The 14,235-nt window shown below is 42.6% G+C and overlaps 1 protein-coding gene across 17 annotated transcripts in view; it reads right to left on the reverse strand.

Annotated features, from left to right (window-relative positions):
* ITGB4 (integrin subunit beta 4) overlaps positions 1-14,235 on the reverse strand; it is a 123,037-nt gene that overhangs the window by 15,286 nt on the left and 93,516 nt on the right. For 15 of the 17 annotated variants that reach the window (XM_053293898.1, XM_053293896.1, XM_053293897.1 and 12 more), the window contains 4 exons: positions 12,723-12,905; positions 11,921-12,052; positions 2,644-2,868; positions 1,043-1,207 (listed from right to left, as the gene is read on the reverse strand). In XM_053293898.1, coding sequence (XP_053149873.1) covers positions 1,043-1,207; positions 2,644-2,868; positions 11,921-12,052; positions 12,723-12,905 — 705 coding nt within the window. The remainder of the gene's footprint in view (positions 1-1,042; positions 1,208-2,643; positions 2,869-11,920; positions 12,053-12,722; positions 12,906-14,235) is intronic. The other 2 variants (XM_053293903.1, XM_053293905.1) reach the window with 1 other exon arrangement.

The following is a 14,235-nucleotide window of genomic DNA, read 5'->3' on the forward strand; positions in this document are numbered from 1 at the left end:
CCCTGGTTCTGGATGTGAACACCCTGAAACTTGCCAAGCGTTTTTCTGTAAACTAGCAGGGAGTTAATGAGTAAAAGTAAGTTACTACTTCTGACTTCCAACAGCAACAAATTACTCTCCCCCACTCTACTTTGATCTTTGCACACCTATGACTGTCGATCAGGAACACACATGGCTCTCCCACCCTCATGAGAATGAGCCTAGTTTTTATTCATTTCTGGAGCAATGCATCCTGGGTTAAAATTCTTTGCTATAAATGTGGCTGATAAGTGGAATTGTCATGGAACTAGCCACTGTTAATTGTTTTTATTTTGATGTAAACCACCCTGAAACATTTTTGGAAGGGTGGTATATAAATTGAATAAATAAAATAAAATAAATAAAATAAATATTACATTCAGAAGTACTGTGTGACTAAAGAATACTTCTTCTGATCCTACATTTTTATCATCTTACTGAACTGCCTGTACTGAAACAAGCCTCACATGTGAACGTTTTCACAAGTTCCTTTATTTCTCGAACTGGTATATTTCCAAACATAGACCACTTTCTTTTTTCACATGCTGTGGAAGATGGGGGAGCAAGCAAGAAGCTTCGGAGAGTCAAGGCCAGAATACCTTTCCTTATATGAATATATCTGAACACCTTTTCTTAAATATTTTATTCCTAATTCCAAAAGAAAATATTTCACAATGTTCTTTCAGTTTGTTTCTTTGTTTGTGGGGTGTGGTGAGGAGAGAACCAAAAAGGTCCTTTAAAAAACAACAACCTGATTCCTCCCCCCCCCCCCACCGGGTCTTCACATCTCTAGACTAGATAGATCCTTGGTCTGATCTGGCAGGTCTTTTTCTTATGTTCTCTATTGCAACTGCACCAACTTTATAGACTACCACCATCACCACAAATATAGAAAGAAAGCAGAAGCAAAAGAACATGAACTTGCTGGCTTGGGAACAGAGAATTCTGAAGGATGAAGTAAGAAGAACCCTCTTGTTGAAGTAGAAATGAGGAAATTGACAAGCTGGTTCAGCTGGACACCCACCATGGCTAGATACGACTGTGGAGTACTCCCTTGTCTGAGATGAACTTCCCACTACCATTTTCTCCTGGTGGACGTGTGGACTTAGATAGTTGTAGCTGGAAGTCACATTTCGGGTAAGGCTGCCACCAGGGAAGGTGAAATCCATCCGGCCATTCATCATGTGTTCTGGAAAAGATTCCATTCACATAGGTTAACAACATTTATCACCAATGTGTCTGGCCCTCTAAACCTAAGTTGATTGAGCCATACTGAGACCCTACACCAAATACCTCAGAATATTGCCAGTGCCTGGGCTTTATCTTGTTCTCTAGCTGCAAGTCTGGAATATACATTTGGGGGCTTCATTGTCAGCCTCACAGGAAGCAAATGGACACCTATCCCCTTACACTATATTGCTACTACTATTTATATACCACTTTTGAACAAAATGTTCTTAACACAGTTTACACAGAACGTACATATACCACTTAAACTAAGAGTGTCCACGGTAGGACCAATATTCAGCCATATCAAGATGTTGCTATGCATTGACCCATAGTGCAATTAAAAATGGAGTGAAAGATGCTTAGGTAAAGAGGTGGGGCTTACATTTCACTAATGAACTAATTTTATGAGGAAAACCCTGGAAAGGAAACAATTTACACACATCTACTTTGAACAACCATTCAGAGGTTAAAACTTGGGCTGGTTCAGGCTCTTAGAGACAGATGAGACATGGCTATAATCAGTTGGTTAAAAACATTATGACACTCAGACAAATTCATGTGAGACAGGTTTTCCAGTGGCCACGATCCCCATGGAAGCCAAATGTTAGGGACAAATGGGGTAGACATCACCTTCCTGCCCTGCTTGTAAGATTTTCGGTGGTATCTGGCTAGCTAAAGGAAGAAGGAAGGACTAGATAGACCCACATCTGTTCCCAAAGGCAACTGTTATGTTTTTAGGGCTTTAATGATATTTCAAAGGGATCCCTAGGCTTAACGCAAAGAGCTATAGAGCATTCAATTTATACTATAGTTCTAATTTGGGATATCTGGCTACGCTCTTCTAGAAATTATTGCTGTTTTCATTCAGTAAATTTAAAACTCTGATTCCTAGCCTGAGGATTCCCTTAGAAGCCTAAGTAAGTTTGAGGTTACTTCATATTAAACATTGCTCTTTTGAACAGCAAAAAACTGCCCTCTCTACCACATATGAGCCACTCTGTGCAAAACCCTTCTCATTTTGACATTCCAACTTCACAGGACAGGCAAAGTTGATAATGTCCATTGCTAAAGCCGATCCCATGAGAAGAATCTTTCAGAGGATGCTTGTAAGACAACTGAGCGCTAAAGGTCTTGCAGATGATGCAGTCTCAGTCACCACAGTCTTCTGTTCCATGCCTGAAGGAGGCAAATAATTCAGCACTTAACTATGTGTACATGCAGACAGATAACAACATATTGCAAGCAGATTATACTACAGATGGCCAAATATACCACGCCCATGCCAATGCCAACACCAACACCAATAGCAGTGGGTCTCTCTGCAGAGATGGAAAAGCTAGGAAGACGAGACATGACAGTGACTGGGAGGCAGGCAGGCAGGTAGGCGTCCTTCACCTGGTTGGGGCCGGGGAGTCCCACTCCTTGGCAAACTGCCGCTGGCTGCATCATAGTCCACTAGCTCAGAGTGGGTGCTGCTACCCTCATGGAGGAAACCCTCCGCGTCCGAGGAAAAGCAGCTGCTGTCCGAGTAACGAGGAATCAATTCTGCTGGGAGCCTCCAGGCGACGCGGCGAAGGTCCAGCTCCTCCCCCAGCAGCTGCACAGATTTCCACGGAGAGCCTTTTGGAACAAGTGAAGCACTCGCGTTGGCACAGGAGGAAGGGTGTCGGCAGGAAGATGAGGGTGAAGCAAGGGACACCTAGTAAGTCACCTGCAAGCAGCCCTTTCAAGCCAAAACACCGTCTCACACTGAGCCACAGGAGAGTGCGACCCTTCCATGATGAAAGGAGCTTCTCTCCCTCCTGGGCGTTTTCCGGACTATGAGATTTGCAACGGGTAAAGTGTTGCAAAGTGTGACGGAATAGTGCAACGGTTTAAAATCGAGAGTAGCAGCAATAGCAATAGCAATAGCAATAGCAATAGCACTTACATTTATATACCGCTTTATAGCCGGAGCTCTCTAAGCGGTTTACAATGATTTAGCATTGTAAAGCGTTATTCAATGCTCTGTTGTAGGTTGGTGGCCATTCATATTTTCCATCCATTGCAATGTGTTTTCAAGGCAGGACTGTCCATATTCCCCTTGAAACGCATTTATCTGCCCCTCTTCCTGCACCATTTGGGCAGTGGGCAATCTGGAAAGCGCCCTGGAGGCACCCCAGTTCCTGTCTTTTCCCCTTCCTGGCTGACCACAGGATTCCCACCTCCCAGCTGAGAAGTTACCAAAAAAACCCCCAAAAAACCTTTCACATCCCCCACCCACTGGAACTCCATTGGCCCAAATGGAATAGGAGGAGGAGCAGATAAATGTGTTTCAAGGAGAATATAGACAGTCCTGCCTTGAAAACACTGTTGCAATGGACAGAAAATATGAATGGCCACCAGCCTACAACAAAGCATTGAATAACGTTTTACTCTTGGTTTTAAACCGTTGCGCTATTCCGTCACACTTTGCAACGCTTTACCCATTGCAAGCCTCATAGTCTGGAAAATGCCCTGGTAAATAAAATAAATAAATAAATAGATAAATAGATAGATAGGATGGGGGAGGTGAGCGCTCCTCCAGTGAGGGCTGTGGGATTGCACAGAAGTAAATGAATCATGATTCAGTTCAATGGGCTTCCTTTTAAGTAAGTGACTGTTGTCTATCCATGCCCTTTGCTTGTAGTAAGCAAGTGGGATTGCACAGAAGTAAATGATCTAGTTCAATGGGATTCCTCTTCAGTAAATGTGCACAAGGAAGGGTTGGGTTCAGAAATCTGCTCAGCTGCACTAGTACAAGTCTCTGGCCAGACTGCACAAGGGAGACAGCACAAAAGAACCCCAGTAGGATAATGATAATGATAATGATAATGATAATGATAATGATAATAATAATAATACCCCTACGATCTTTTCCCTCCCCTCCCCTTCTGTGTTGACAAGCTCAAGTTATTGGAAGCAAGCGGAGGAGGAGCGAGGTGTGGGGTTTGGGATCTGTGGGAGGAAAAGAGGGGAAAGCTGAGATTTCTCCTTGCCTGTTTCTCTCCCCACAGTGGGGGCGGGGGCGGGAGGAAACAAGTATGCAGGGGGAGAACTGTCCATACTGCAACACACTGCAATGCATAAACTCCATTGCAAGCCTCCCTACCACGGAAAAATACAGCTACTTTCCTGCAACACTATTACCATGTTATAGGGCCATAACACATCATTACAATTCGAAACAAGGCATTGGAAATATGGACAGGACCCTGCTGACAGCGCAGCGAGTGCAATGTCAAAACACTGGCAATACGGAGGGGCACTTATGGGACACACGTGGCATCATGTAATCTGGAAAACATGTTGTACCTACTGAACTAATTCTCAAATGGTGGGGAGACAGGGTGTCCTTAAGGAAATCCCCCCACAAGCTCTACCCCTTGGCTCTTCCCCAGTTTTAGCCATATCATCATGCCCTGCCTTGCCCTCCTCCCTGTAACTGAGTCACAGAACTGAGCAAAACAAACTCCTGAATCTAGGATACTTTCAACAGTTACTGACTCTTAATGGCTAACATGAATTAGTTACGGAGGCTTCTCAGTCACTGAGCATACTTTTAAACCCTGGCTGTCATCACATGTTGTTCTGAGATGAACAAACAAATCAACAGGACTCTGGCATACTGTACTTCTGTGTCCAGAAGACCCACTGAATTCAGTCCTACTGACTTCAGTGGGATTTGCTCTCAAGTAAATCTGCAAAGGAATTCAACATGAGAATACTGGCTGGCAGCCCCAATCCTACACTTGTTTACCCTGAAGAAAGCCTCACTAAATTCTGTGGGGCTTATACCTGGGAAAGTATGCATAAGTTTGCAGAGTTATTCCTATTAAGAGCTCTGTGCCTTCGCTTCAGAGTTCTGACTTTTCCAGTCTCTCCAAACATGCACTGCAGAATACAAATGCTTGATGCAGCATGAAGCTGCAAGTCCTACCCAAAGCACCCAGAGGTGCACCTAGGTAATTTTGGAACCTGGACCTAAAGGCCTTTGGAGGCCCCCCTCCCCTGCAAATTAAGCATTATCATGCTCCGCTGGGTGACAACACCACGCAGGACAGATTAAAGAGGATTTGGGGGCCCCCAGGGGCTGTGGAGGCCCTGGACTTTGGCTCCGAAGTCCAGGGGTAAGAGTGCCTCTGAAAGCATCACACCGCCACAGAAAAAACACACGGTACAGTATATAAACGTGTCACATCAGATCCATGTGTCACACATGACGGACAAATGCATGCCATAACATGCCACATGCAAACAGATGTAGTAGCATGTATTGCTCGCACACTGCAGCATACCATGCACACAACCATGTACCAACACAGCACATGCAGACATGCCATGGAGCATGTCACATATAAACACAGATGCAGCAGCTCCCCTTCCCTGTCTACAAATACACACTGCCACAGCCTGCTCAATCGAGCAGTTGTTTTTCTTTTCAGAAGCAAGTTTCAACCTGAGCTGCAAATTTTGCCCTTAGTTAAATGATTGGTCTACAATGGGAATTTTGAACTCCGTTAATTTTAAGAATACGTAATAGATTTTCACCAGACCAGCTAAAAGGCACACCCTTGTAATGTCCCTGAATTTGGGGCATAATCTAAACTGCCAAAGGGAGAAATGCAAGACATATTTCATGTGGGCAAAAATGTAGCTGTAAACAGGGAGAAGAGTGCTGCTCAGAAGAAACATTGTAAAGCTGCTTTTAAGTCAGCCATGTGTCAGCAGAAGTTTGTGAAATTTAGTCCAGTTTTATCCCTCACCAGGTAAACCTCCATGCCAAATTTCCTATGGATAGGAAATCTGTCCGGATTTCATAATGGATAGAACACTCAGGCTTTATAACAATAAAATGCTGGAAAAGCTACTCAGCTATTGAGCCTGAAGACTGGAGGCTCTAGAATCTACAAGCCAATGATTGGTCTGAGAATAGCCAGCTATTCTATGGAAGACTGTTTCCAAGAATGTGTACAGAAAAGGGTAGGAACAGATTATCTGGAAAAGCTTTTGATTAAGTTGTTGAAACAAGGATAAGGCCTCAAAGGGGCCTTATAGAATAAAACAATAGTTTGTACAGACCATTTTCAGGAGGAACAAACCCATGGGGATAAGAACATGCGAGAAAACAATTAATAGGACCAGGATTTAGCTACATGGCATCCTTGCCTTTGCAAATGGAGCCACTTCAGTTCAGTTCATAAAAGCGGAAATTGCACAGCAAACTATTAATTTGTCCTAAAGTGTATTTTAACATATTTTTAAAATGTTTATTATGGATTTAACATTTGAGTGTTTGCTGGGTTTTTGGTGAAACACCTTGAAAGTAGTTTGGTCAGACTTAGAAATGAATGCTATGTGACACCACCGTATACCGTATACGTGTACGTATACGTGAGCCAGTGTGGTGTAGTGGCTAGAGTGCTGGACTAGGACCGGGGAGACCCGAGTTCAAATCCCCATTCAGCCATGAAACTAACTGGGTGACTCTGAGGCAGTCACTTCTCTCTCAGCCTAACCTACTTCACAGGGTTGTAGTGAAAGAGAAACTCAAGTATGTAGTACACCGCTCTGGGCTCCTTGGAGGAAGAGCGGGATATAAATGTAATAATAATAATAATAATAATAATAATAATAATAATAATAATAATATGTTGTTCCTCCAATTCAGCATTTGATTTGCCCCTTAGGTTAGCTCAAAGATACCTCCACAAAGCACCAATAGCATGATCTAGGTTAATACACACACACACACACACACACACACAACATATACGGTTTCTGGGAACAAATCTATTACCTTTTTTGCATCTAAAAGCAGAGATGGATGTGTGTGTCAAAATCCACCTCCCCAAAAGCACCCCTATAGAATCAATGAGGTCAAAGAGATCTCAGAGCATATCTGCTTCACATTTTGGCATGGTATGACCACTAGGGGTAGATGTAGCTTCTCCAGGCATTTCTGTACCATTCTCGGCTCTTCTTCAAATTATAAGATTCCCAGAAATTGTTTTAAACTTTCTGGTCACCATGGGCATGAATATAAACTTGAATCTGAAACTGCAATATATGCTGATGTTGAAAACCAGAAAGAAAGTACCAGAACAAAAATCTTTGCATTTCAGATTTCCACATTTCTATATCCAATGATTTTGGTGAGATGGGTTAGACTTTTTTCAATTTGAGTTTAACAATTCCAGAATAAAATGATCAGAGAATTAATGTAACATGGCTAGCTCTTGCACCTTGGCATCCACCCAAGGTTCAATTTGAGCCAGACCCCACACCCCAGAATTTGCTTTTAATGCTAGGGTTTGGTCCTGGAACATATGAAGCTTTTAATCAAAAAGAGAGACAGCCTAGCTTTAGTCAGACATTATGTTGTACAAGTGTACAGATATCTGTGCACAGGTTCATGAAAATCTATACCTGTGCGCCTTTTAAAAACGAACCTGGGTACAGGGCCCTCAAATACATGGTACAGGTAGGAAGTGTACTCCTGTACCTGTGTTGAACACGTTGTGTTGATAACTATACCTGTGTTAAACAAAACATGTGCATAGGGTTCTTGTGAGTGTTGAATAAATGCAGCCCCCCTACCAGCCAGCGTGGTGTAGTGGTTAGAGTGCTGGACTAAGACCAGGGAGACCCGAGTTCAAATCCCCATTCAGCCATGATACTAGCTGGGTGACTCTGGGCCAGTCACTTCTCTTTCAGCCTAACCTACTTCACAGGATTGTTGTGAGGAGAAACTTAAGTATGTAGTACACCACTCTGGGCTCCTTGAAGGAAGAGGGGAATATAAAATGTAAAAAAACCAAAACCCCATTGATATAGCATGAATTAGGAGCCAGGGCTTCCAGACTAGAGGGAGTGGTGTTGAGGCAGGCTTGAGGTCCGGAAATTAAACATGCATCTAAATATATGTATATTTACAGGCTCTCAAGTTCGTATGCTTCCAGCATGGCCTCCATTTCCATTTTTGTTTACATGGATCAATCCTAGCTGTAGAAAAAGGAATAGTTTTGCAACTATGACCAGAAATACACTTCTAAAAGTGCAGACCTCTGAGTACAATTAAATGTGTACAGAGCAAAATCAAAAGGTCAGGCTAAACATTACCATATGCATGTGCTTTACAAGGACAGCTTGTCTTTTTAATGTTAAGCAGCAGCTGGATCAGGACTCCTGTGGGTTTGAGAGGGCAGCTTTAACCTTACTCCTTGCTGTGGTCCCAGTCAGGACTAGGACCCCTACAGCTGCTATTTTCCAGGGAAGAAAAGTCTCCATTGCCATAAATGGGAGCTGGTTTTTTGTTTTTGTTTTTTACAAGTGGCAGCAGCCATGCGAGACAAGAAGATTCAGAAAAGGGCCATGGTGGAGGTGGGTAGGGTTAAAGCCTCATCCTCACCCACCGTAGTCCTGAGCCTTATCTGGCTGCTATTTAGCCCTTAAAAAAAAAAAAGCAATGAACACATACTTGCAAAACATTTGCTTAAAGTAACATCTAACTTGACCCAAAGATGAATGGTTCGAGCGGAAAAACTGCAGTTGGAGTCAACATGAAGCTTCCTTTGGTTTCAAAATGAGGGGAAATGGATGCTATAATCCAGATATCCATTTGTACTCTAATTTGCACCCCCACCCACCCCACCGTTCTTGCATCTCTTGCATTTGTACAGAAGCCATTACAACTGGAGATGGGGAAGAAGCATTGGGAGAGGTGAATAGTTCTGTTCTCAGAACAACAGAGGTTCTGGGCTCAAGTCTGGAACAGATTGTGAGTTGAGTATGACTACCTCATATTTCATGAAACTTAATATGAGGCAACTATAGCACAGCTACAGGAGAAGTCAACTCTCCTGTATGACTACCAGATGTTCCCAAAACAATCAAAAAGGAAATCTGTGCTGCTGAAATGTTATCTATTGAACATGCTAAAATATGAAACTCTGGTGCACTGTGGCCACCAGACACACAATGAGGCTGTTCACACAAGCAGCCATACTCTGACTTGCACAGCCTGACCTGGGTAGGGCTGCTCATGTGGAGTGCTGGGATTGGGCCTGATCCCGGTGCTGCCCCGCTGGGTAGTCAGAATATTTTACCTGGGCTATTACTCATGTAGAAGGGTGAAAGTCTGCCCTTCTACTCCAGTCCCTGGTCGTGTGCAGCCTGAGCATGTACAAAGCAGGGAGGCAAGAGCACCCAGCAGCAGGGAAATCCTGCAATGCACCACACTCTCAGTGCAGTGCATTGTGGGATGCTGGAGGACTTTCTCCTCCAGCTCCTGGCTCTGCCACTCACTGCGGCTCCGATCATGTGCCGCAGCGAGAGGTAGAGCTCTCCGCTGCACAGTGATCGTGTGCAGGGGGGCAAGGAGGAGCCTGCCTCCCCACCAGCCTTCCCCAGCTCCGAGAAGAAAGGTCATGTGAACGACCTTAATGTGTTCTGACAGCCATCAAATTCATGAAGGATTACTTAAAATTATATGAAAAGGTCACAAATGGACTGTCACTCTCTGGCTCATGTGCTTGATCAAATGTTATCATTCCTGTCACTATATGCTGTGTCTGTAGTCCAATGTAAATGTGCAGTTCAATCCTATTCAAATTTGTTGGAAATAAGTTCTTTTGTGTTCAGTAGAGCTTACTCCCAGGTAAGTATGTATAGGATTGCAGTCTAAGACATGCTTAAGTCCATTCATTTTAAGGAACTAAGCATGCCTAACTCTAGTAGATTTCAGCCTGTCAATTGTTCATTCTTCTTCATTGGTAGGGCACCATTATTATGCAAGTTATACGCTCTGCACTTGTTTCAACCTTTTCTCACATGCTTTGCACTCTAAATGTATCCACTTTTTCTTCTTCAAACTTGACAGTTAAGTTCTGTGTTCCATTCATAACCAGTGTTCCGTATCTGAGGTAGTTTATCCCTGGAACACATGGGCTGGCGGTGACCCTGGCTTTTTGCCGCCTTCGGTCCTGTAATGCTCAACTTGTTACCTTGAACCTTCCCAATGTATTTTGGTGAATTCTGTATATTTGTATAACTGACATGGATGGGGAATCTTGGCTAGTCTTGTCCTTTGAACAGGGCTCACTTGTCTGAAGATGATATGGATGAAGCTGGTATGAGTACTGGCATAGAAGGGCCTGCCCTTATTCTACTGGGTAGATAACTACAGGAATAGGAAGGAAGGAATCAGTATGGTTATTTAACCCAACCACCTGAATCGTGACAGGACCCTTATTACCAACATCCTTAACAACCTTATCCATATCCTTTTTTCCTTTGAAATTTTACTGATCTGTTTTCCTCTCTGTTACGATCTGGGCCCAAACTGGATACACGGAGTTGACTAAGACAGCCAGTGCCAAGCAGGGAAGCACTGGCCTGGCACAGAACACTTCTGCTAATCCAGCCCACAGTGAAATGTTTCTTTATTAAAACAATGGCCTCATATTGCCAATTCCTGCTCACATTAGAATCCACTATAAAATGCTGCTGGTGGTGTGTGTGTGTGTGTGTGTGTGTGTGTGTGTGTGTGTGTGTGTGTGTGTTTACATCAGAGGCAGGCAGAAGGTAGATTTGGATCTACTGGTAGATCTTTGGGTGGCTTGCAATAGATCTACAAAAGTTTCTGACCCCCAATTTAATAACAAATGCAACATCTAAAAGACTTTTTTTCTGGTGCTGTAAGCACATTTCTGGGCTGAGAGATGCTCTGTTCCTCAATTCTATGTGTATGCATGCCTCCCTTAGCTACTATTTTGCACCTGACTCCACTTCAGGGTTCTAGCAAAAAACAAGTAGCCCCACAAACCTGGAGTTTGCCCATTCCTGCTTTACAGCAGTCATATTACTTAAATAATTATCCCTATTTTATCTTTGTGTAAAAAGAAAGGGTCTCAGGTAGACATGATCCTAGATGAGGTATACAGGTTACCTATGAGTAAATTCTAGCCTGTTCAGAAACTCAACCGTAGCCCTTGTGCTGTGGTTATCATCTAACCTCAAATTGTTTTCATTATCATTTTCACCAAGATGGTGCCCTATTTATTACCGGGAGTCAGCCATCTGGAACTGGCCTGTGGGGCATCTCTAGGGGATGTTGGAGAAAGACGTGAGGTCATGCAGATCAGTTTCATAAGGTGCTAACTGGCTGCATGATTGCTCATGCAATAAAAGCCTCTATTTAGCTTAATGCTTGAATATAATAAAGTTCTGGCAGTGCATCTATATTGTGCACTTAACTAAGCTACATGGCAACAAATGGTACTAATCTCTTGGGCATACAGTCCATCGAGGCTGTTATGAGTGCACTTTGACATGACTTTCTAGTTCTCGCTGTTAATCTGCTGAGATTCCCAATAAATTAGAGGAAGAAAATGTGGGGTGCTACGTAAGCTTTCCAAGTTGGAGTTTCTGTGGTCTTGAAATAAGGGGGGAAACTATTTCAGCTGATATAGTAGCTATAAAACTGCTTTCTAAGTCTGAACAATTTTATCCTGGTTCAGTTTTTTTACATTCTTAGCAAGGTTCATTTGGAAAAGCTCTTTTAAAAAAAAGGAAAGCCACCACCAACAGTTTTTGCAAACTGCAGCAATAGCAATGTACTCTATTACTATGACTATTACTATTACTACTGTACCAGAGTCATCTGAGATGCTTGGATGTTTGCTACCAGCTGGTGAACGCAAGACATCTGTGCTGTACATCAGGTAGCTATCATAGTCCTCTCCTCCTCCAGCATCAATTATTGGCACATCAGGAATGATGGGAACTGCAAGGAAGGAGAAAATGCTATTAGGGTGTTTCTGTACATTCAGACACAGTGAGCCCAACACCCACGTGTTATTCTTAGGGTGGCATCAGCACCAGTCTTGATCCAGTGCCTGTAACACGATATTCCACCTTCAAGAATGGGGGAGAGGATCACTGTTGTGGAGGAGAGGGGAATAGCTAGCCGTGCTGCTTTTTGTTTTTTGTTTTTAAAATAAAGTGGAAATTGTTCTCCAGCACTGGAGTACCACAGCAAGAGAGTGTACAGCTGCTGAGAAGAGAACTTACATTTGATTTTAAAAAAAAATAGCAACTGTTCAGAAAACAGTAAGAGAATGGGAAGAGTTGTGTCACTTGTTTCTAATGACATCAGAGTAAATAGACAATTGGTGCCCATGACATTCATGTAACTACATTCCAGAGGACAACCCAACAACAACAAATGGGCCAACTGAAGGAATAGTTGAATGAAGTTTCCTCATGTGCAATGTCTCACACAACTGGTGTAATACCCTCACAATAGGAATGCAAACTCAAGGGAAGATATCCCAAGTATGCTGAATAAATGAGCATCAATTGCACATTTGTGGTACTAAAATTATATTACAAGTTAAATTCAGCATAGCAGAAGCTTGACTGTATGCACACACACTCCTATGACAACAACTCACTGGACATGGGGCGCCTGGGTTGTGAGGCCAAGTTAATTGTAGCTTCTCTCTCAGCTCCCCAACCAGCTCCATTTTTGGCTTTCACGGTGTAGCGATAGGGCTGCGACTCCCGTAGGTTTTCAATCAGTACCATACGCTTCTTTGGTTCCTCCACCATGACTTTCTTTGGGACTCCAACAGGTCCTGCAAGCAAATATGTATGTAATACTTTTCTCCTTAGAATATCTGCTTTTGTCTCCTAAATTAACCAGCTTCTAAGACTGAACACAGCAAAGGACAAAACCAAACTACCCTTTCCAGGAATACCCTAGCTTTAGGCCGACCCCCATTAATACAGAGTTATCATATTTGGAGCAATATTCAAAATAAAGGTTAACATTAGAGCCATAGAGTGCTAATGGTTTGAACTAATCAGTTATGCAAGATTCTCTTCTACCAATTCCCTCGCTATTTCTTTGCAATTGTGCAAGTAACCTAGAATATGGTTAGGCAATTCAATCCAGCAACACTCCATCTGTGCATAAGAATTCTGATGCATGAGTGTAACAAAGGAATCCTATGGAGACTAGTAGAGTGGATCTGCTGGTCCATTTTTAGATGTGTAGGGTTTCCATCTTTACGTTTCTGCAGGCTTTGCATGCAGAAATAGACACAATAGCAATGCATAATAAATTGTCAATTTGTCTTTAAGATTGGCTATCTGAAAGAAAAGTCAATGTATATTCCCATAAAAGTACTATGCATGGTACTACTTATGTATGGTGCCCTTGTCTATCTGGCTTTATCAGAAGAGAGCACAGAACCCTTCCAAAGCAAACATCCTAATGGTGATTTTATTGTGCAGTCTTTATTATAACAGCATTCTTGACATACTGTATTCAGTTTATTTCATTTTTATGATGACTCACCAACCCCATCCCAAGGCAGTTTTTTAAACAATGGCAATCAGATGGATATAAACTTGATTGCATGTTTTAATGATATATTTTCTCATTTCAAATGTTTCTTTTTGAAATATTCAAATGTCCAGGTGTTATCTTGTGCTCTTCAGTTAATGGGGACAATCCACTACAAAATTCTTGAGCAACTCCCATTCATTTGATTGGTTGCACAGGGGAGGCATGTTGTAGATTTAATCCAATTCATTAACCAACCATAAAAATACCACAGGGAATAACTATTCTGACAAAAGAAATACATACCTGGCAAAAAGAAAATCAGTTTTATTGCAAAAATGTTGCATATTTTCATGACACAATATTGCTTACATATTGTAAAACAGCCTTATCATATTTGAAGGACTAGCCCAGCTTTTCATAGGGATTCCATTATGACTATGACTCTTTCCCATCAGTCCCAGTATATGTGAGTACCCTTCTTGAGAACAAGGGGAAAGGATAGCATTTCCTTTTTCAGAGTGGAAGGTACTGTGCTCCTCTTTGCTTCCTATCACCACTATTTTGTGGGGTGTCCAAAGTTCATGGATTGGACTCATTCACATCACTGCAAGACT

This window comes from Hemicordylus capensis, chromosome 2 (genome assembly GCF_027244095.1).
Source record: "Hemicordylus capensis ecotype Gifberg chromosome 2, rHemCap1.1.pri, whole genome shotgun sequence".
NCBI classification, from domain to species: domain Eukaryota; kingdom Metazoa; phylum Chordata; class Lepidosauria; order Squamata; family Cordylidae; genus Hemicordylus; species Hemicordylus capensis.